Raw genomic sequence first — 22,747 nt, 5'->3', positions numbered from 1 at the left:
ACAGTCTAAGCATCCTTCTTCTCCAAACAAGCCGAAAAAGTTTAAACTGACACTGAACAAAGGAAAACAATGACTACCATTTTTTGCGACCATAAAGGTGTTTTGTTGGTGGACTTTATGGAGCAGGGGACAACAGTAATAAAGGAAGTTTATTGTGAAACTTCACGCCTCCTCCGCAGAGCGATTCAGAACAAATGAAGAGGCATGCTCTTGACCGGCATGGTTTTGATCCATGACAATGCTCTACTGCACTGTGCCAAAATGATGAAAGACCTTCTCAAACAATTCAAGTGGAAAGTTTTCGGCCATCGACCATATATTCCAGACCTCGCACCTAGTGATTTTCACCTCTTTCCAGAATTGAAGGCATGGTTGGACGGACAACGCTTCACCACCAGCGAAGAATTTCAGGAGGCTGTCCAGATGCACCTCACCTCACTGGCGGCAGACTTCTTTGCAGAGGGCATAGAGAAGCTGGTGTCATGATACAACAAATGCCTAAATCGTTTTGGCGATTGTATAAAAAAATAAGTACGAAACTACCATAAGTTTAGTAATAAAATCAATTTGTTATGTCAATGTGCCCTTTTTTGTAGCTCGGAAAAACATCCCTCATACATAGCTGCAATTAAGTTGTTAATCACTTCAACTTTATCTGCATAAAGTAAGATTTAAACCATGGACCCATTTTCAATTCTCAAAGGTGACTGGTACCTTACTGATTCATTCACATTGACGACATATTGCTTGCTCGCAGGATATGCCCTGGATTGATGGCTTCCTGTTCTAGTCCATTGCTAAATTACTTTACCTACATACTTGAACTTCTTGACCTGTACTTTATCTTCTCAAAGGAGACCTGTAGTCCTACCCTCTCAAGGTTTCTTTCAGCCAGTTTGTCTTCATTCACTTCACTTCACATATCACTTGTACTTTTATGCTGCTTGTAAAGACTTTAATCTACAAAGCTCCATGCAGTACATGAGTAATAAATGACTGTTGAAGTAAATTTTTTAATTTTCTGATTGTAATGTAATTAGTGTAATTACAAATGAGAAGAAGAGAAGTGGCTGCTCATTGAGCTCAAGAGCTGGAACACGCAGTTAACAAGACATTTTCAATTCTCAAAGATGACCGGTACCGAACCGATTCATCCACATTGACGACATACTGCCTGTCTTATGACATAGTGTTGTCTTCTTCTGTGTAGATGTGTAGATCTGTCCTTGGACAGGTATTAGTTGGACATCCTCCAAGTCTCTGTCCTGTGCTTCTTGCTTCATCTGTACTTCCTCTATGACATCTGCCAGTATTCCACATCATGGTTTTCCTCTTCCTATCAATTTTCCTTTCATAAATCTTCTTTGCAGTCCTTCCTCAAGATGTGCACAAGTCAGAATCATTTCCTCTTCTTGATTGTCCCCATTTGATTGTTGTCCTTCTCAGTACTTAATCATTTCTCACTTTGTCAATCCTTTACACCCTCTCCATCCTTCTCCATACCCACATTACAAAAGCCTTAGGATAGTGCACATTTCTCTTTTTTTTTTTTAAATTTCCATGTATCACTTCCTTAGATATCTACACTCCACACAAAACATTTTTCAAACTTCTTCACCTTTCACTTTTCCAAAGCTACTGCTCCCATACCTATTCTGCTCCTCTCTTCTTCTCCACAGCTGCTGTTCCATGTCACATAACTTCCAAGATACCTGAATGACACTGTTTCTTCTATTATTTTTCTCTTCTACCATTATATTCACAGGTCCTTCATCTCATGGTTTTGACATTGTAGTTTTGCAGCTTATAAGATCAAGCATAAAGACTGAAATATATTTCCACTTCATTGATACTCACTGTTGATCGTCTTGGCAATAAATATTAAATTTGTGAATATTTCCATTATTAAAGGTGAAAATGAAAACCTACAACCTGTTTTCCAGTCATTGACCGGGTCAGGGATGTAATGAATGAAGCAGATATAGGCTGTTAGTATGATGGGGTCGCCACTCCCAAAGTGATTTAGTAATGAGTGATAGATGCTATGAAATGAGAATGGAGAGTGTTGCTGGAATGAAAATTGACAGGGAAAACCGGAGTACCCGGAGAAAAACCTGTCCCGCCTCCGCTTTGTCCAGCACAAATCTCACATGGAGTGACCGGGATTAGAACCACAGTATCCAGCGGTGAGAGGCTGACGCGCTGCCGCCTGAGCCACGGAGGCTCCTTTTATTATTAAAGGTCATATAGTAAAAAAAATATCAGATGTAAAATATTGGAAATTAACTAACTTTTCCACAGATATTTGAATGTTTTTCATGAAAAATGTAATAAATTATGAATTTCTCCATTTATTATTCCTCCTGTGATAAGAATATGCCATACTCTAAAAAACCAGAAAATACATTTTGTAAAATGTTTATTGTACACTAATTTCTCTATACAGGTAATATTTAGGGAGGAATTTGACATTTCCTGTTTTGGCTCTCATAATGCTGCTAAACCTGTGTATACTAATAAAATAATATACAGCCTAGTTCATAACTTTGCTATCCCTGAAATAAACACTGAATTTTGAAATATTATTTTCAGTCCTTTTCCTGTGATATAACTAACTAACAAACAAACAAACAAACAAACAAACAAACAAACAAACAGAAAAATATTGAACCACATCTGCTTTCATATTTTGTGTACCAGAGTATGAGGCAAAAATGTGAAGTGTGCATAGAAAATGTAAATTTTATTTCTATAGATATATTCATTGAGAGGTTTGAGATGTGTATTAATTAATACATGAAACTTAAATGAATTATTATTTTTCCCTGTGTACATTGTAGGCCTACTCTAACAAACAAAAACTAGGTTAAGGCAGATGTTGAGGAAAGTAGACGAGAAGGAGGAAGTTAAGGAGAAGGTGATAATTTTTCATGTTAGTGATAACAATGTAAGGCAAGCAGGTACAGGAACAAACACATTTGGGGATGTGTGGGATCTGGTAAATGCAGCACAGGAGTAGTTTAAGGATGTGGAGATTATCACTGGAAGACTGTGTAGGAGGGACAGTGACTGGAAGGTGAGACTATGGAGTGGGTATGTGGGAAACTGAGAGTGAGATTTTTAGATCTTAATGGGTGGGTAGGAGATACAGATTTGCACTCTGATGGCCCTCGCTTGAATTGCAGTGGTACATGTAAGTTAGGAGGTTTGTTTAGAAGGGCTATAGGGAGGTACATCAAGAGAAACTAGGTGGACTAGGGAATGGTGATAAAAGAGTACAGGGATTGGGAAGTCAATAAAAATGTTAGTGTTAACCTGTAGATGTATTATAAAGAAAGGAATAGAATTAAATAATTTAATATACATATACAGTGTGATTCAGCAGCCCCCTCCAATATCATATGCTGCAGCCCAACTAACGTGCACATGGTTATAGGGGTGCTATTCCCCTGCAGGCATACTGTGTGGTGCTAATGTTCAGTGAGCACATTTTGCACACGATTCTGAACCCTAACAAAATGTTATATCATCCATTCGCAAAACATGATGCCTTGAAATCATGCAGCAACGTTCTTTTACCATGTAACTATGTTAATATGTTGTGCCTCATGACTGGGTGTAACGAAGAGAGGAATCAATGCATTAAACTAGTGCAGTAATTAATGTCTTAAAAACCGAACCGGGTGGCGTATGTACTCTGCTCTCGTACTACTACCAGCATGTTTCCAGCAGTATAGAGTGGTTAGGCATTTGCCTAGCAATCGATGGATTGTGCCAGCAGCGGTTCGAATCCTGCATCATTCAAATATTTTTGCATCGGTATGATGTTTGTATACGTAAACACAGGCCCACGTTTGCCACATTCAAACAGTAGAATGACGCTGTTATTCGTCTTGTGCCCTGCGCATACTGTGCTGGTTAGGGTCTGAATGTACTGTAATCTCTACTGTCACTCGGCATGTTTTCCACAGAGGAATACGTTGACATGCTCCTCATTTATGGGGAAGCAAGGCAAAATGCGTGCGAGGCACTACATCTGTACCAGGAACGGTATCCTAACAGGCGACACCCAGCTGCTACAACATTCCTCCGTGTTGAAAGACACCTAAGGACAACAGGTGTGATTTCCAACCAGCCATCAGTCCGCAATAGGCCTGTTACATCGAGTGAAACAGAAGAGGCCGTTCTGGAGGCAGCTTGTAATAATCCACACATCAGTACAAGGGCGATTGCACGGCAGGTGAGCATGAGCCAGCCATCCATCTGGCGAATACTGCACGAACATAAATTTCACCCATACCACCTTCAGCTACGCCAAGAGCTCCATGGGTGGGATTTTGAAGCTTGAATGGAGTTCTGTCGGTGGCTAATAGACAGGCTGGACAATGATGCAGCTTTCGTATCCCATATCTTGTTCTTGGACGAATTGCGCTTCCACAATAATGGGCATGTCAATTACCACAACATGCACTATTATAGTCCAGACAGTCCTCACTGGGCGCGACAGGCAGCCCATCAAGTACAATGGGGAGTGAATGTTTGGTGTGGAATCTTGAGGGATTGCCTGATTGGACCTTATTTCTTTGAGGGCCATTGGATGGGCCCATGCTGCCTGCACTTTCTGCATTATGAACTCCCACCCCTTGCACGATCGTTTGATGATGTGGTTGCAACAGGATGCAGCTCCACCACATTTGATTTTGCGCGTTCGTAACCATCTGAACGAGGAACTGCCAGGGAAATGGATAGGACGAGGAGGCCATGTTTCTTGGCCTGCCGTATCACCGGATTTAACGCCGTTAGACTTCTTCTTGTGGGGACATTTGAAGAACGTCCTTTACACTCAAGCACCGGAAAACACCGACCAGCTCCGGCAACTCAACACAGACACCTGCCGAGCAATTACACCTGAAATGCTTCAGCACGCAAGGCGATCTATTGGACACCGGGCCCGAATGTGCATAAACCAAAACTGTCATCACATCCAGCATTTGCTGCGATAAAACATTGTCAGGGCAGTTGTGTTCCTATTATATCCGGTCTGTATGTGTCCGGCTTGCTAACTAATCGGCCCTACTTAGGACCACAAATGCATTCATTCACACACAATTTTCATGAAAGTGGGTATGAACTTACATTGCATGCAATACATATTAAACAAATATTTCAAAAATTTGTAATCTTTGCCCCATACTCGAACCTCGCACCTGACATGCAAGCCCGCTCTGCGATGCCTTTACCAACTACATTATGGCTCTGTAGGCACACTGGGCAGCTTATAGCAAGTATTAGGTTTACTGTGGTCACAATATCAATTTAGTGTTTTGCCGGCGTGTCAAGTTCACATGATCTAGAAGGTACACACATGTCTTCCATTGTTTAATACGAGTATAACATTACGGCGTCCTATCATGGTGAGGCGGTAAATATCACGATATCCGGTTGTGTTATCTGAGCATACCGGCGGGGCAGATGTTTTCAGAATGGAATTAATATTGTGGGTTGCATAAAACTACATTGGAAGGGGCAGCTGAGTCACACTGTATATTTACCAGATATTGTAATAGGAATTTAATCATGGCCGAGAAGTGATGTAATGGAAGCAGAAATTTTTCACAGAACTGGAGTGCTTCCCATAGAGACAGGAGGAATGGTAGGAGGGTTGGTGAAAGAAGAATTCATAAGCTCTAAAAGAGTTAAGTATGGGAAATGTGAAATTGTTGGTGTAAGGCTCATCTCTAAAGATAATAGGCAACTTGGTGTTTTTGGGGTGTACCGATCTGGAAAGGGCGGTGCTGATGCTGAATTATTTGGTAAGATAATCAGCTGTGTGGGAAATCACGTGGAAACGAACATGTCAGTAGTGGGTGATCTCATTGTGATAAATGTCACTGCGGAGGATAATGCAAATGACAGGAAGCATGACCAATAAATGGCAAATAAGTTAATCTGGGAAGAACAGCTAAATCAGAAAGTGATGAAACCAATTAGAGGGAAGAATATTCTGGACATGGCGCTTGTAAAACCAGATGAGCTCTATAGAGAAACTGAAGTAATAGGTGGTATGAGAGATTATGAAGTTGTTTTTGTTGTAGTTAAAATGAAATGTGATAGAAAAGAAGGTTGTAAAACTAGGACTATTAGGCAGTACCATATGGCTTTAAAGACGGACATGAGGACGTTTTACCGAGCAAGTTGGCCATGCGGTAGGGACGCACAGCTGTGAGCTTGCATTTGGGAGATAGTGGGTTCGAACCCCACTGTCGGCTGGCATGAAGATGGTTTCCCGTGGTTTCCCATTTACACACCAGACAAATGCTGGGGCTGTACATTAATTAAGACCACGGTTGTTTCCTTCCCACTCCTAGCCCTTTCCTATCCGATCGTTGCCATAAGATCTATCTGTGTGACTTAAAAGCTCATCAGTCTGTCGAACACACAGGTTAAATGTAAATATTATACTACAACATACCTTTAAAAAAAACACATTATTAAACAAGGGATGAAAATACACACTATTAAACAAAAAATTGTATGTTTCATTCTTAGAAGAACATCATTAGATTCTATCAAGTCACACTCAAATATTTAGAAATAATATTTATGTTTATCTCTGTTTAATATTTAGGAACTTAAATTCTAGAACTTATCTTTATAATGTCCTGCTTTGTCTCCACTTCAGCATTAACTGCGAGGTGTTTGGATAACCGTTGCTCTGTCATTGGCACGGGTCCAATAGCTATAGTCCAATGACCTACTTTCGCCACGTCACTTCCCTTCCCCTGCCACGTCATGCCTCTCTCCTTGTCACGTCATTGACACGTTGTTTAATATTTTTATTTCTGTTGTTCTTCTTATTATTATTTCTCATATTTAAATTCTTGATGTAAATTATGCAAGGGTTCTTAATGAGCAACTTAATGATCATGTAATTTAGGTTTACGTGAATGGTTTTTGTATTAATATTTTTTTACCATCAGTTTATTTGATTGATATATTTGGGGATAGTCTAAAGAGCTTTTTTTAACAGGTTGGTTAGTTTTTCTTTAATTTTTGTTTTGTAATTTAGGCTACGTTTACATGAATGGCCTTCGTAGAACTATGTACATAGTTTTTATTATTATTCAGGGATAGTCTAACAAGCTTTTTAATGGATTGTTTAGTTTTCCTTTAATTTTCCATTGTGTAATTTTCGTTTACATGAACTGCTTTCATGGAATTATATTCCTAAATATTAAACAGAGTTAAAGATAAATATTATTTCTAAATATTTGAGTGTAACTTGATAGGAGCTGATGATGCTCTTCTAAGAATGAAACATATTATTCTTTGTTTAATAGTGTGTATTACCGGGCGAGTTGGCCATGCGGTTAGGGGCGTGCAGCTGTGAGCCTCCATCCGGCCGAAAGTGGGTTCAAGTCCCACTGTCGACAGCCCTGAAGATGGTTTTCCGTGGTTTCCCATTTTCACACCAGGCAAATGGTGCAGCTGTACCTTAATTAAGGCCAAGGCCGCTTCCCACTCCTGCCTTTCCTATCCCATCGCCGCCATAAGACCTATCTGTATCGGTGCGATGTAAAACAAATTGTAAAAAAGGAAAGAAATAGTGTATATTTTTATCCTTTGTTTAATGTGTTTATTGTACAGGTATGTCGTTATATAATATTTATATTTAACTTTTCTGTTTGACAGACCAAAGAGCATTTAAGTTACATTTGACTGAGTCAACACTGGAAAGTATGGCTTCCTTCTTAACAAAACACCTATTTGTACCGGTGTGACGTAAAGCAAGTTATATAAAAATTGAAGACTTTATAAAAAGTTATAATTAGGGGAAAATGGTAAGTAAATATGTAAACAGTCTGTGGGATGGGTTTAAGGCAGTTGTTGATGAATATGAAAACAGGTATGTAACTTTAAATGTGGTAAGGCATAGCAAAGACCCCCAATAATTATAACAGAAAAGTAGTGAGATTGAAAAGGGGGTGCAAGATTTAACGAAATAGTGTAAGAAATAGTTGTAGAAGTAGGGAGAAATTGAAGCAACTTGCAAGGAAATTAAACTACTGAAGAAATCAGGCAAGGATACCGTGATGGCAAACAAATTTTCGTGAAAAAATGGTTGTGTGTAGGTACTTCCAGGCAGAAACAAGTTCCACGAAGGGCATTCCAGGAATCATTAATGACCAAGGGCAGTGTATATGTGAGGATTTACAGAAGGCAGAAGTATTCAGTCAGCAGTACGTAAAGATAGTTGGATACAAGGCTAATGTCCTGGTAAGGAGGTTACTAATACTGGTGAAATACTAAAGTATACATATGATAATAAACATATTTACAAAAGGATGCCAAATTTGAAACCTAGAAAAGCACTTGGGATTGATGACATTTCTGGGGATACACTAAAGCCAATGGGTTGGTATGTACTACCATTTCTGAAGCACTTATTTGATTACTGTCTGCATGAAGGAGCTATACCAGATGACCGAAGAGTTGCTGTAGTAGCCCCTGTATATAAAGTAAAGGGTGATAAACATAAAGCCGATAATTACAGGCCAGTCAGCTTGACATGTGTTGCATGTAAACTTTGGGTAAGCATTCTTTCTGATTATATCAGATATGTTTGTGAAATTACTAACTGGTTTGATAGAAGACAGTTCATGTTTAGGAAAAATTATTCCATTGAACCTCAACTTGTGGGATTCCAGTAAGATATAGGAGATATTTTAGATTCAGTAGGTGAGATGGACTGTATCATGATTGATTTATCTAAGGCATTTTCATTGGGTAGATCATGGTGGACTACTAGCAAAAATGAGTGGAATTGGACTAGATAAAAGAGTGACTGAATGGGTGGCTATATGTTTAAAAAATGGAACTTGGATAATTAGAGTAGGTGAAGCATTATCTGATCCTGTAATCATTAAGAGTGGAATTCCTCAAGGCAGTATTATTGGACCTTTGTTTTCTTTACATATGTAAATGATACGAGTAAAGAACTGGAATCAGAGGTACGTAAGTTACATGATTGTGAGCTACTGCAAAAAGACCTCGACAGTGTCGTGGTGCACAGCAGACAATGGTATGATGATAAATGGGGTGAAAAGTCAGGTTGAGAGATTCACAGAAAGAAAAAAATTCTCTGTTTTAATTACTGCATTGATGGGGTGAAAGTACGTATGTGTTAATATAAGGAAAGGTCTTGATTAGGATACTTGATTAGGATAATCACATAAATGGGATTGAAAATAAGGTTACAGATCTCTTCATATGGTCTTGCTGGTATTTTGTGGTTGTAGTAAGGATGTAAAAGAGAAGGTGTATAAGTCTCTGATAAGACCACAATTCAGAATGGTTCCAATGTATGGGTCCCTCAACAGGATTAATAGATTCGAGAATTGGAAAAGTTCAGAGAAGAGCAGCTGGACTTGTTGTGGGTGATTTCAGACAAGGGAGTAGCGAAGTTTGGGCTTGGAGAAAGGAGACTACCTGCTTGACTGAGCAGTATGATCTGAGCTGTCAGTGGAAAGATGGAAAGGAATGACTAGTAGACAAATTGTGGTGTTTTTAAATGTAGGAAAGATCACAATATGAAGATAAAATTGGAATTCAAGAGGACAAATTGGGACAAATATTTGTTTATAAGAAGAGGAGTTAGGGATTGGAATAATTTACCTTGGAAAGATATTTGATAAACTTCCAAATTCTTTGAAATTATTTAGGAAAAGACTAGGTAAACAACCGTTAGGGAATCCACCACTGGATGAGTGCCCTAAATGCAGATCAGTGGTGATGGACGAACGGCATACTAGTATAACTATCTGTATCATTGCCCAGTATTGGATCTGATCTGTAAGTGATCATAGTATTTGCTCTGTTTGTGATTTACATAATATATTAGATAAGACATTGTTTTAGTTTAATGCACAAGCATTCTGTTGTAGGTTTACTCGAATTGGCCTCTACTGGAGAAATTCAGTTCGTACGTCCTTCCGGAAATGGATTTTACGAAGTGTTATCTCAAGAAGAAGCTGCACATATCATGCAGCAGCCAGGACAAACTATCCAGATCGTGGATAATGGTGCTGAGCTTCAGGTAGAAGTATTTTAGTCAATTTTTTTTCATACTGAACTATTAAACTATTAACATTTTCAAGCCTTTTCACACTTTTTTTTTTTTCATTTTACTTAGCGTGATGCCAGTGGTGACGGAGAACGAGAGTCTATTACAAATCACAGCAATTTAAATGCCTTGGTGGATGCCATTCGTGCTGCAGGATATCAGGTAATTCTACATATTCCTTTCCTTTCCAGTACAAGTGCAGTTGGAGAAGAAGGCCATAGAATACAGATAATGCCTGAATACTTTGTACTGTAAACTGTCTTGTTCCTAAAAATAATTTCTCATATTAGAGATTTGCAATATCTGCATTAAATTGCAATTATACATTTTTATAATATGAAATGTCTTTAGTATGAATTGTTGGACAATTTTCATCCAGGAAGTTGATATTTTGTGGCAAGGTAATTCTGCTCATATGACTGCAATGTTTAGATGTATTGGTTGCATATGATAATGTGACTGTCCCCCATAGTTGAGTGGTCAGTGTGTTGGCCTAGTCATTGGAGCCCTGGGTCGCGTGACTTTAATCTTAAACAGTTTATTCCCTTGGCTGGAGGACTGTGTGTTTGTGCTGTCCCCAACATCCCTGTAACTCATACACAAACACACCACTACCCTCCACCACAGAAACGTGCAGTTTTCATAAACGGCATATGCCAGCCATCCTTGTGGAAAGTCTGCCTCACGAGGGCTGCATTGGGCTAGCAATAGCCACACAGAATAATAATAATAATAATAATAATAATAATAATAATAATAATAATAATAATAATAATAATAATAATAATAATAATAATAATAATAATAATAATAATATAATATTATGTTGTCAGCACATCCGGGGTCCGAATCGTTGGCTGAATGGTCAGCGTACTGGCCTTCGGTTCAGAGCATCCCAGGTTCGATTCACGGCCGGGTCGGGGATTTTAACCTTCATTGGTTAATTCCATTCGCCCGGGGGCTGGGTGTTTGTTCTGTTCCCAACATCCCTTCAACTCACACACCACACATAACACTATTTTCCACCACAATAACACGCAGTTACCTACATATGGCAGATGCCGCCCACCCCCATCGGAGGGTCTGCCTTACAGGGGCTGCACTCGGCTAGAAATAGCCACACAAAATTATTATTATAGCACATCAGGGATTCAATGCGACAGCGGGTTGATGCATGCATCAATGCTGACAGAGGGCACTTTGAACATTTATGTAAGAAAGAGTTTCATATGATATGCTGGCATGTTCTGTTCCTGTGTGTTGAAACAGTTGACTGCTGACAGCATGTCAGTTCAACACAACACAAGGTCACAAGTATACCCCTGTTAAAGCATAACTCCTACTAAACAATAACTCGTCTCTACCATCAAGACCACCTCTTTATGTATGTGACTGGCCAAGCTTCTAGAAAGATACTTTTTCTCGTAAATTCTAGAGTGCTTAAGGCCCAGATATAATGTACAGAATATTCTACAGAGTTCTCGTCACCAAGTGCCATTCTGGATGTTACAGTGTGTTTCACAATTCTGTAGTGGATTACAAATCATATATATACAAGTAATAATAAATTATATACAGGTTCTTACATTAACTAAACTCGTATAAATGTCTATATACAACAAATATTTCATGACATGACCTCACAAATAATGTGATCATAAACTAATGATGATACTAAGAAGTGGATGTACATCACTAATAATAATAATAATAATAATAATAATAATAATAATAATAATAATAATAATAATTCTTCGAGCTCGATACTTGCATTATTTACCCATGGGTGAGAGAATATTGTTTTCAAGTTATATCAGTTTATCACACTTGCTTCAATATTCCCCCCAATAACTTAAAACAATTTCCACAGTCTGTCACACTTGTCGACTTTGCCTTGGTCATAGATTGTATCTTCTCTCTTCCTCGATGTCGCTGGATGTGTTCTCCTCCTCTTGACAGGATCGTGCCATGTCAGGGGCTGGGGTTGACACGCCGCCAGCCTCTTCCTCGATGATAGTCGGTGCAGTCTCCTCATGACCAGACTGTGCGCGTCGTTAGTAGCCTCTCCTCCAGGTGGACCCGTGGTAGTACCAGGCTTACTCTGTATGCGCAGCGGTTGGGTGACTTGCCATAACTCCGATGCATGGACCATGACAGGAGGGTTGTTCTTTAGTAAGTAGACCCCATGGCCCAGGTACTTTTCCACCTCGATGGGACCAACCCACTTAGGTGCGAGTTCTGCGTAAAACCCTCCAATCTTATTACTGACTGGGTGGTTACGTTGCAGTACTTGTTGGCATGGTAGGAAGATCTGGGTCTCGTCGACACTTTGAGCCTTGATTTGGGTAAGGGATCTCCTCTCGGCCAAAGCTTGCTTCTTCTTGATGTTCTGCTACTGCTGCCACTCTGCCAGGCAAACAGCTGCATCTTCTTGACCAGAAGTGGGTGGTGGACGAAACTCCCAATCCCCAGTGCCATTTAGCTGTCGACCAAGGAGTAGCTCCGCTGAGAAATAGCTGGTGACACGGTTGATGCGTCGTCGCAGGACAAAGAGTGACTGCACACTTGATGTTCTTTGTCTATTAGGTGGACCCATACTATCCTTTTCAGCTCCTGGTTATGTCGTTCCATTGGATTGGCCCTTGGGTTGTAGATAGGCGTGGTTCAGTGCTCCACACCCCATTCTGTCACATTTGCTGCCACTTCCTTGACATGAACTGACTCCTGTTGTCTGACAGAATGCACCGTGGATAACCGTAGCGGCTGAATACCTCATCTTGTAGAAGGCTGGTGATACGTCCCGTCGTGGCTTCTGGTATCAGAAAGGCCTCAGTCCATCTTGTGAAGAGGTCGGTGATCACTAGGGGTCCTGTTTTACCCCATGGTGTTCTAGGGTAAGGACCCATCAAGTCCACGGCTATGACCTCCCAAGGGCGTTGCGGCCGTCTTCCTCGCTGACTGGAATCTGCCTTCTTGTTGCTCACCTTGGTGCAGGCACAGATGTAGCACCCCTTCACATAGTCCAGGACGTCTTCCTGCATGTTGACCCAGAAGAATCTTCGTCGGATAGACTGATACGTCTCTTCGCCTCCTTGATGTCCAGCTTAACTTCTCAAGGATGTCCATCGTGTGCTGTCTGGGGATCACCGCTACTGCAGGCGTGTCAGAGAGGTGCGACCTGTACGTCAAGAGTCGTCCGTCAACCCAGAAGTTCTTGTAGCACATCTTGAATTCCCTCGGGACGAGTCAACTGTCGTTATGTCTCCTAATCCACTGCGTCATGGTCCTGCAGGGCTTGTCTTGTTCTTGCCACTGTTTGATTACACCCAGACCAAGTTCCTTCTTGATGGTCATAAGGACAGGTTCCTTAGGCTCACTCCGGTGTTTTTGTGGGAACTCCCTCTCAACAGTGATGTTCCTAGCTTCAGGTTCTATCGCCATCTGCCTAGATAAGCTATCTACTCCTATGTTCGTCATTCCTGGGATGTGACACACATCAAAATCAAATTCTGCGATTAACAGAGCCCATCGCATCAATTTAGATTTTGAGCCAGAGATCGAGCTTAACCATTTGAGAGTGGCGTTATCGGTGTAGAGCTGGAACTTCCTTCCCTCCAAGTAGCCTCTGAATTTGCCGATGGCCCACACCATGGCTAAGGCTTCCTTCTTGGCAGTGCAGTAGCGTTGTTCGGTGGGAGATAACTTCCTGCTGGCATACTCGATGACATCCCTTCCACCGTCACTCTTCTCCTTGAATAACACTGCCCCTAAGCTGGAGTCGCTGGCGTCCGTCTGCAGGCACATCTTCCATTGAGGGCCGGGATGGGCTAGACCGGGAGCGTTACGTATCACAGCCTTAATGTCTTGGAATGCTGCCTCTTTCTTGTTGGTCCATCGGAATGGGCAGTTATTATGGAGTAGATCGGTAAGTGGTATTGCCTTCTCTTCAAAGTGTGGCACGAAGCTGCTATACCATCCACACAAGCCAAGGAACTCACGTACTTGTTGCTTGGTCCGCGGGCGTTCAGGTTCTTCGATAGCTCGATTCTTGTCCGGTTGCCTTTCTAAGCCTTCATGTTAGGACATGGCCAAGATATTCTACGCGGGATTGGGTGAAGTGGCAATTCTTCAGTTGGCAAGTCAGTCCACGAATCTTCAGTCGTTCCAGTACTTTCCTCAGATGTACAAGGTGTTCTTGAAAATTCTTACTGTGAATTAAAACGTCGTTGAGATGCACTTGGCAAAAATCTCCAACATATCCTGATAATACCTTATCCACCAGTCGCATGAAGGTGGCAGGAGCATTCTTCAATTAAAAAGGCATTACTGTAAACTGGTGCAATCCTCTCGGTGTCATGAAGGCGGTCTGTGGCCTAGAACTTTCCTCAACCCCCACTTGCCAGTATCCGGAGTTGAGATCCAGTGTGCTGAAAATCCTAGACCCACTTACTTGTTTCAGCGAGTCTTTCAGGTCAGTCATGGGGCGGGCATCACTAAGGGTCTCCTCGTTCAACCTGCGGAAGTCCACACACAGTCGATACTCCCCATTCGTCTTCTTCTTCTTCTTCTTCTTCGGTAGGACGATAGGTGAAAACCAACAGGATGTAGAGGGTTCGATAAGACCTTGCCCTTCCATCTCTTGAATCTTCTGGATGACAAAGTTGCGCTTATCCGGGTTGAATGGATATGGACATTGCTTGATGGGTGAGGAAGCGCTGCATTCAATGGTGTGCAATATAGTGGTAGTCCGTCCTGTTTTATTGGTGATGACTTCCAGAAAGTCCTTTAAGGTGTGTCTCAGCTCCTCTTCTTCACTCGGTCGAAGATGCGTTAACTGGATATCTCCCAGGTCTACGTCGTTTAGTATATAAGTACATTTGACTTCCAATCAAAAAGATTGATTAATTCAAAATAAATAATCTGAAGTATGTTTATTGTCTCACTATTTACAATTCTTAACATCAACTGTAATGATTTTGGCTTCGATCCTATCAAAAAAAAAAAAAAACGTTAATGATCGAGGAAAAAGATCCCCTTGTGCTTACCTTAACTGAAATCTCAACATTGGGTTTACCTTTTAGATCTGTCATCTACATTATGCTTTTTAAGGCTTTAAGTTAACTAAACTAATACTTCGTTTTGTGAGTCTGGAGAATTCCATTGTGCCAGGCAACCTTCGGGTTTTCCCAAAAAGACTTCATGAGCTGCATAGTCTAAGATCACCTTGTATTCCACCAGAAAGTCATGACCTAATATGATGTCAGATATCAGGCTCTGAATCACTGCAACATCAGTTACAATAGGCATGTTCATACATTTAGCGGTTAGGTTAGTCTGTCCTTGGATGGAATAGGTTACCCCGTCCGCTGCTCCCACTACCCGTCTGAGGTGGTGAGACTTCATAGGCGGTAGTAATCTGGCAACAGTCTCGTTGACAAATAATAAATGGCTTGCTTGGCTGTCGAGTATGGCTGAAAAATTCTCGTTGCCTATCTTTAAGATGATAGCAGGGCGGGGTTGGCCTATTCTACTCACTATCTGACCAATCCCTCTCCTACTTGACCAGGGTTGCTTGTCTGCCAGGTCTTGAGGTGCATTCCTCTTCCCAGTCCCATCCCCACTTAATCCAGAATGGGCCAGACCTGGTTTTTCTGACATCAAGGCTGGGCACTGTTTCTTCAGGTGTCCCGCTCTTCCACACTGGTAGCACTTCCTATCTGCGCTGGTCTCTTCCATAGCTTTAGTCTTGTGTTCCTCCTCCAGCTTGGCAATGAGTCTGCATAGATCATCAAAGGATCTCGGTTGTGATACTTTTACTAGAGGTCGAATCTTATCATGGAGAAGCTCCGGGATGTCTGGTAAGATCTCGTTTTTGCTTCCTTCCGGGTGCAGACGCTTGAAGAGTTGGTACTTCTGTTGGGCGAAGGCGCTAGCTCTCATACCAGTTGGTTGTGTCTCAGTCAGTAGCTTCCTTATCACGAAGCTCTTCACCCCTTCTGAATCAAACCTAGCAAGGAATTCCCTCTTGAAGTCCGTCCAGTTTAAATTTAGACTCTTCAAGTTATTCCACCAAGTAGCGGCTTGCACCTTTAATCGCGGTGTGATGAGCGGCACGATGTCCTCTGGTAGATTAGTCCTTCCTAACAGACTGACCGATCCCTTGATGAAGCTAGTTGGGTTCTCTTCCAGTCGCCCATGGAATTCCAGAAGGCTCTCTATAATCACCTTCGGGTCTAGGTGTGCTGTATTGCTGGTTAGGTTTGGAGGGGTTAGGGGTGTGGTGATAACGTCCTGTTTGAGTTAATCTATCTTCTACTGCATGAAGGATGTTTTCCCTTATATTCTGCACATCTCCCTTGATGGTTGAAAACTGGTTTTCTAACCTTCCTTCCACAGCAGAAAGCAAGAGAATCATTAAAAGAGTATAGACTGTATTTTCATAAAATAGGAAAATAGCACAGTATTTGCTAGGGGCTTTACGTCGCACCGACACAGATAGGTCTTATGGCGACGATGGGATGGGAAAGACTTAGGAGTTGGAAGGATGCGGCCGTGGCCTTAATTAAGGTACAGCCCCAGCATTTGCCTGGTGTGAAAATGGGAAACCATGGAAAACCATTTTCAGGGCTGCCGATAGTGGGATTCGAACCTACTATCTCCCGGATGCAAGCTCACAGCCGCGCGCCTCTACGCGCACGGCCAACTCGCCCGGTAGCACAGTATTGATACAGGTAGAATCTATTAATTGTTGACGTACATACTGACTACTGTGTAAGTAAAAGGTTCAGTCTTCTTAAGTTAATGAAGGGTATCCCATGAACAACAGTTGATACAGTCTTTTAACAGTCACACTTCTCTTGTCAGATTACTAGTCAATGACATTTTATGTCACTTTCATTTGATTAAGTGTTGATTTGAATGCAGCTACACTGAATCATCTTTAAATATCAAGTTACATGAATTCTGTGACCAACTATAGTCTCATTTTTTCACATTTTGTTAAATGTCAGAACTTTTTAAATGTGTAAATATGTGTATTTGTTTGTGTATTTTGTAATTTTAACTTGTGGGATTCAACCCAATTTGATTTTAATGATACTGTGTCCTAATCATTTATGGTGAATAGCTGAGGATGGCTGCAATGAACAGCTTAATCTACAAATATTTGATGATACAAACTATGTATTGATTAGGTGAAAGAATAAATTAAAATTTGTAAAAAGTAAGTCATATCCATCAGTATGGGCCTAGCAAGGAAATACACGATGGCTTTGGTAGTAATAACCAGGGCCCAGATCTTTATGCAGTAATAGGTTAGAATGTAAACTTACTGAAGCGAGTAATAAGTAGAGTCTACCTGCACGATGATAATGCTATGAGGTATGCATAAACATTAGGGGTTTGGCCCATTAGAACCCCTAGAATTTATGCTACTCCCACTACATTACGTTAGAGCGGGCTAGTTGACATTTCCTACTAACAAAATTATTTAGTAACTTAATTACTTAGTAAAATTATTTAGTAACAAGGCCATGAAGTATAAGGCCATAGTAAAAAGAAAACTGTAGTCATGAACTGTGGAAAAGAGAAAAAGAGAAGTCAAGTGAACATCGACAGAGAATGGTTAGGGAATGTAGAACAGTTTACATATCTGGGTAGCATTATTAATGGAAGTAATGAAATCAACCCTGAAATTAACAACAGACTAAGTAAAGGTACAATATTTTATCATCAAGTCAAAGTACCCAAGAGGACGAAATTAACATTATATAAACAGTATTTTATACCAGTTGTAACATACAAACTAGAAACGCTGGTAACTAATAAGAGACAAGATAGTAAGATCCAAGCAGCAGAAATGAAATTTTTAAGAACATCGGTTAAAAAGACAAGAAGAGATAGAATTCAAAGTATTAAAATCAAAGAAGAGCTAAATATAGAACCATTAGTACAGAAGATACAGAAAGCAAGACTGAGATGGTTCGGACATGTAAAAAGAATGGGAAAAGAACGGGTAGCAAGCAGGGAATTGGAAAGAGAAGTTAAGGGAAAGAGACCAGTTGAAGACCAAGAAGAAGGTAGATGGATCTGACTTGTAAAGACATTAGAGAAGCTGGCGGAAGTAATGGAGCAGGAAAAGTGGAAGGACAGAAAGGAGTGGAGGAGGCTTGTTAACCACACCTGGGTGACTGGAGTGGGACATAGATGATGATGATGATGATGATGAAGGCCAAAATTTGAAGTGTACAAACAAAATAATAATTTTATTTGTATAGATTTATACTGGGTGCGCTCAAATGATTTGAGCAGTTTTGTCGATTATTTCTAGCCATATTATTAGAGATATGGTGATGGTGTTTGATGTTGTAAGGCAAGTATCCCTCAAAGTTAAGTTCTGTTTTGTTTGAATAGCCCTCCATACATTGTGCTTCCCCCAACGCCTGCGAGAGCGCAGCAGTTGCAACATCCAGCAGACATGATGTGTCCTCTACTCCAACAGTTGCAGAGATGGCAAGTAACAGTGAAAAAGCGTATGCTATTCTGGAATTTCATTCCAGCCAATCTGTGACAACCGTGCGACAAAAGTTTAGAACAAAGTATCGGAATGATCCATCCAGTGCCAATTCCATTTGCCGATGGTATGAACAGTTGCAAGGGAAAATCAACAGGCCAGCCTAGTGTGCCTGAAGAAGCGGTTGAGCGTGTGCAACGCAGTTTTGAACGTAGCCCACGAAAGTCAACTCATCTAGCAAGCAGGGAAATGAACATGCCTCGTTCGACCATTTGGAAAGTCGTAAGGAAAAGATTGCAGATGCACCCTTACCGTTTGCATCTGCTCCAAGCATTGTCCCCAGCTGACAAAGTGAACTGTTTTGAGCTCTACTAGTTTTCAGGAGCGTATGGAAGATGATGAAATTTTTATAAACTTGTCTTCAGTGATGAGACTTTTTTTTTTTTTTTTTCTTTTTCCTGAGTGGTAAAGTTAACTAATTTGGGGGACTGAAAATCCCCGTACCTATGCAGCACGTTCGTGACTCTCCCAAGCTCAATGTTTTCTGTGCCATCTCGAAATTTAGAGTTTATGGTCCCTTCTTCTTTGCTGAAAAATCCATTACAGGGCACATCTACCTTGATATGCTGGAGAATTGGCTCATGCCACAGTTGGAGACGATAGCATGAACTTCATCTACCAACAGGATAGTGCTCCACCTCATTTCCATGTTGAGGATCGTGACTTTCTGAAGAGCAGACTTCCAGAAAGATGGATCGGTCGTATCGGGAATGAAGATCACGCCCTCATGTCGTGGCCTCCACGCTCTCCTGATCTCACCCCTTTCAACTTCTTCGTATGGGATTATGTAAAAGACACGGTTATTACTTCACCATTACCGGCTGATCTGACAGAACTGTGGTCCCTCATCATCAACGCCTTTGGTCAAATTGACAGCGACATGCTACGTCGGGTGTGGGATGAACTTGACTATAGAGTTGATGTGTGTGAAGTCACTCATGGAGCACATATCAAGCACTTGTAGGCTCATAAAAAAACTTTGTGTGTTTTTCTGTCTGTCTATATAATTTTGTAATGTTACGACAAATAATAAACAAACAGGAATTTTTTGAAACCGCTCCAATAATATGTGCGCACCCTGTATTTATGTCTGCTTTTCCCCTTCCCAGTTTTAGATTTGAAAAGTTGTTTCTCATACATTTATCAGCCCTATTAGCTACCCTCCTCAATAACAGACATGCTATGTTGATTCAGGGATGTACAGCTTATTAACTCTATTTTACTTCTGTTTTGTTTAATTGCAAGGTGACCGAAGATCACAAGCAGATTGTAATTACACCATCGCAAGAGGAAATGACTGCAGATGAGGCTGGCTCAGCTGTACAGCACATTGTGTATGGTGAGCCAGAAGAGGTATGAACATTATATGATTAATCTCATCTTCAGAATAAGTTTTGATATGCTAATCTGATCTTCAGAATAAGTTTTGATATGCTTTTGTGGGTATTCCTAAGAAATGTTTATCCTCTCCCTGAAAAACAACTTTTTCTGCCTGTTAAAAGAATTATTGTGCAATGTTGAAGTTTGTTTGTAGAAACATGAATTAATTATAGAAGTGGCTGTGATAATAATGTGATCGAGCTCGATAGCTGCAGTCGCTTAAGTGCGGCCAGTATCCAGTATTCGGGAGATAGAAGGTTCGAACCCCACTGTCGGCAGCCCTGAAGATGGTTTTCCGTGATTTCCCATTTTCACACCAGGCAAATGCTGGGGCTGTACCTTAATTAAGGTCATGGCCGCTTCCTTCCCAGTCCTAGCCCTTTCCTGTCCCATCGTCGCCATAAGACATATCTGTGTGGGTGCAACGTAAAGCCAATAACAAAAAAAATATTAAAAAATAGAGATAATAATGTGGTGACAGCAATCTTGGGCAGGTTTTACATGTTTAAATTTTATAAACAAATCCACTATCTTATGAAAGAAAATGATGAAGTATTGTAGATAATTAAAAAAGGTAAAACAATAAGAAGTGTAATTTGTTTACAAATCTTCCATATTTGTTGACTTAAAATATGTTCAGTCAGTTCAAAAACATTAACTCTAAATTAAAATAAAAGTCAAAATTAGATTATGTGTACACAAATATGAAGCATAAAACTGAGATATGCAAAATATCAATAATGTATCTCTAATGTACTACACAAAGTTTCAGGTATCTAAGAGCTATATCGTTCAAAATATAGAGAAAGATGTAAAGCAGTTATCACTTTGGAAGGCACTTGAGCTGGTGTGTGCCTTGGCAAATCATGTGACATTCATCCAGTAGTATGCAGTATTGTCCTGATGACCATTCTGTAAGGTGTTAGTCCAGGTTTCAGTGATATTTCTCCACTTCGTCAGTTTTGAGTGTATTTTTCATTGCTTGGAGTGTTGTGGTAGTGATGTTGGTCAGCTGTGAGTTGGCAGAAGATGGTAAAAGTATTGTATACATGAGCACCGGATACTTGATAAGGAAGCTGGTGGAACAGTGGACGATGTTGCCAAAATGCAGGAACACATAGCATATGCGTGAGGTGATAAATGTCAAGAGAACTGTTAATCAAGTAAAATGTTCAGGTATGAGTTGTGGACGGATGCTTTGATTCAAGAGTCGTATAAACAAGATAGTAAGCCCACGATTTGCTACTTATCCTCATATTTGATATCAAAATGCAAGAACATTGGAGTGTTTATGTACACATGTCACTGGAATTCAGAATGTGTCCAGATAATATGTAACATTGTCTTTGTTGATTGAATTTGTAGTAATCTTTTCTGAATTAGGTGTTAGGTTTTTCCTCCCATTCCTATTTTGATTTTTTCTCGCATTATGAAATATCTTTTCTTCTAACTTTGTCCGTGCTTGGTATTTAAACCCTGATATGAGTGTGGACTGTTTCCGTAAAGCTTGTCCTAAGTGATGTAAAAGACCTACATTCTCAGAAGTACACATCATTGGGTAAGGTAGATGACGAGTCTGTAAGTCTAGAGACTGCTGTGAAATCATTCTCACTTGCTATTTTGTCTCTCCCCTTTGGTTCCAGTTCTTTTTTCCAAATTTGCAACTGTCGCCTAAAAATGAGCCCATTTATTTATTTATTTATTTATTTATTTATTTATTTATTTATTTATTTATTTCCCAGCGAGGGGTGGAAAAACTCACTACTTAATAATGCTTATTAAAGATGATTAACAAACTAAACTTATTATTATCAAAGTTATCCTTAACAGGATGCCAAGTTGGCATTTGCCTGAAGTAGGTTGAGAAAAGTCTGCTGCAGAATGGGAATCGAAACTCATCACGGACCGAGTTTCTACCACTCAATCATGCCTTCGTGAAAACTCGTGATGCATACTGAACAGCCATGGTTGCTGCATTACTGACTTTTATGTTTCCTTTAGTTGTTAAAATTTTAAAAAACACTACCATAATTGTATCAAATTTAAGGATTTCAACAGAATGCTGAATACAAATAACAGTGCACCTCCTGTCAGCATGTGCGGCCACGGCCGCTTCCTTCCTACTCCAAGCCCTGTCCTATCCCATTATCGTCATAAGATGTATCTGTCATGCAACGTAAAGCAACATGTAAAAAATAAACTAATCTTTCGAGATGATATGTCAGATATTGGGTGCAATGTACTGTATTACTAATTAGTAACAATATCTCCCCAAATAATGAAAAGTTTAAACAAACAATGCATGCAACGGTGCATAACTGGTAAATTACCACATTACCGTAATTAATTTTGTAACTGAAATCTCAGGTGCTGTGGTCATGGAGGTTGGCAAATAACACTAGATCATTCTTTCTGTTGATGAAAGAGAAGAAATTTAAATCTGTCGAAAAATCTAGTGCTGCTGCAGAAATCAAACGGTAAAAAAACTTACAGTTGCCAGTTATAGGGTTAAAAATAGATTATATACAATGCCTCAGTCCCCTGTTTTTAACTACTGATACTGAGAAAAGTCCAACTAATTACAAATATTACAAAATATAAGGGGCAGTCAAATGAAAACCGAACACCCACCAAAAAACACATTCCACGTGAAAGGTGGCAACACAGTTGTT

The 22,747-nt window shown here is 40.3% G+C and overlaps 1 protein-coding gene across 3 annotated transcripts in view; it reads left to right on the top strand.

Moving 5' to 3' along the window:
• The window catches only part of LOC136862994 (uncharacterized), a 319,777-nt gene that overhangs the window by 276,383 nt on the left and 20,647 nt on the right, over positions 1–22,747 (top strand). For all 3 annotated transcript variants that reach the window (XM_067139304.2, XM_067139303.2, XM_067139302.2), the window contains exons 14-16: positions 9,945–10,096; positions 10,193–10,285; positions 19,941–20,048. In XM_067139304.2, coding sequence (XP_066995405.1) covers positions 9,945–10,096; positions 10,193–10,285; positions 19,941–20,048 — 353 coding nt within the window. The remainder of the gene's footprint in view (positions 1–9,944; positions 10,097–10,192; positions 10,286–19,940; positions 20,049–22,747) is intronic.

The sequence above is a fragment of the Anabrus simplex genome, chromosome 2, assembly GCF_040414725.1.
Source record: "Anabrus simplex isolate iqAnaSimp1 chromosome 2, ASM4041472v1, whole genome shotgun sequence".
NCBI lineage: Eukaryota > Metazoa > Arthropoda > Insecta > Orthoptera > Tettigoniidae > Anabrus > Anabrus simplex.
This window is presented reverse-complemented; position numbering and strand designations above follow the sequence as displayed.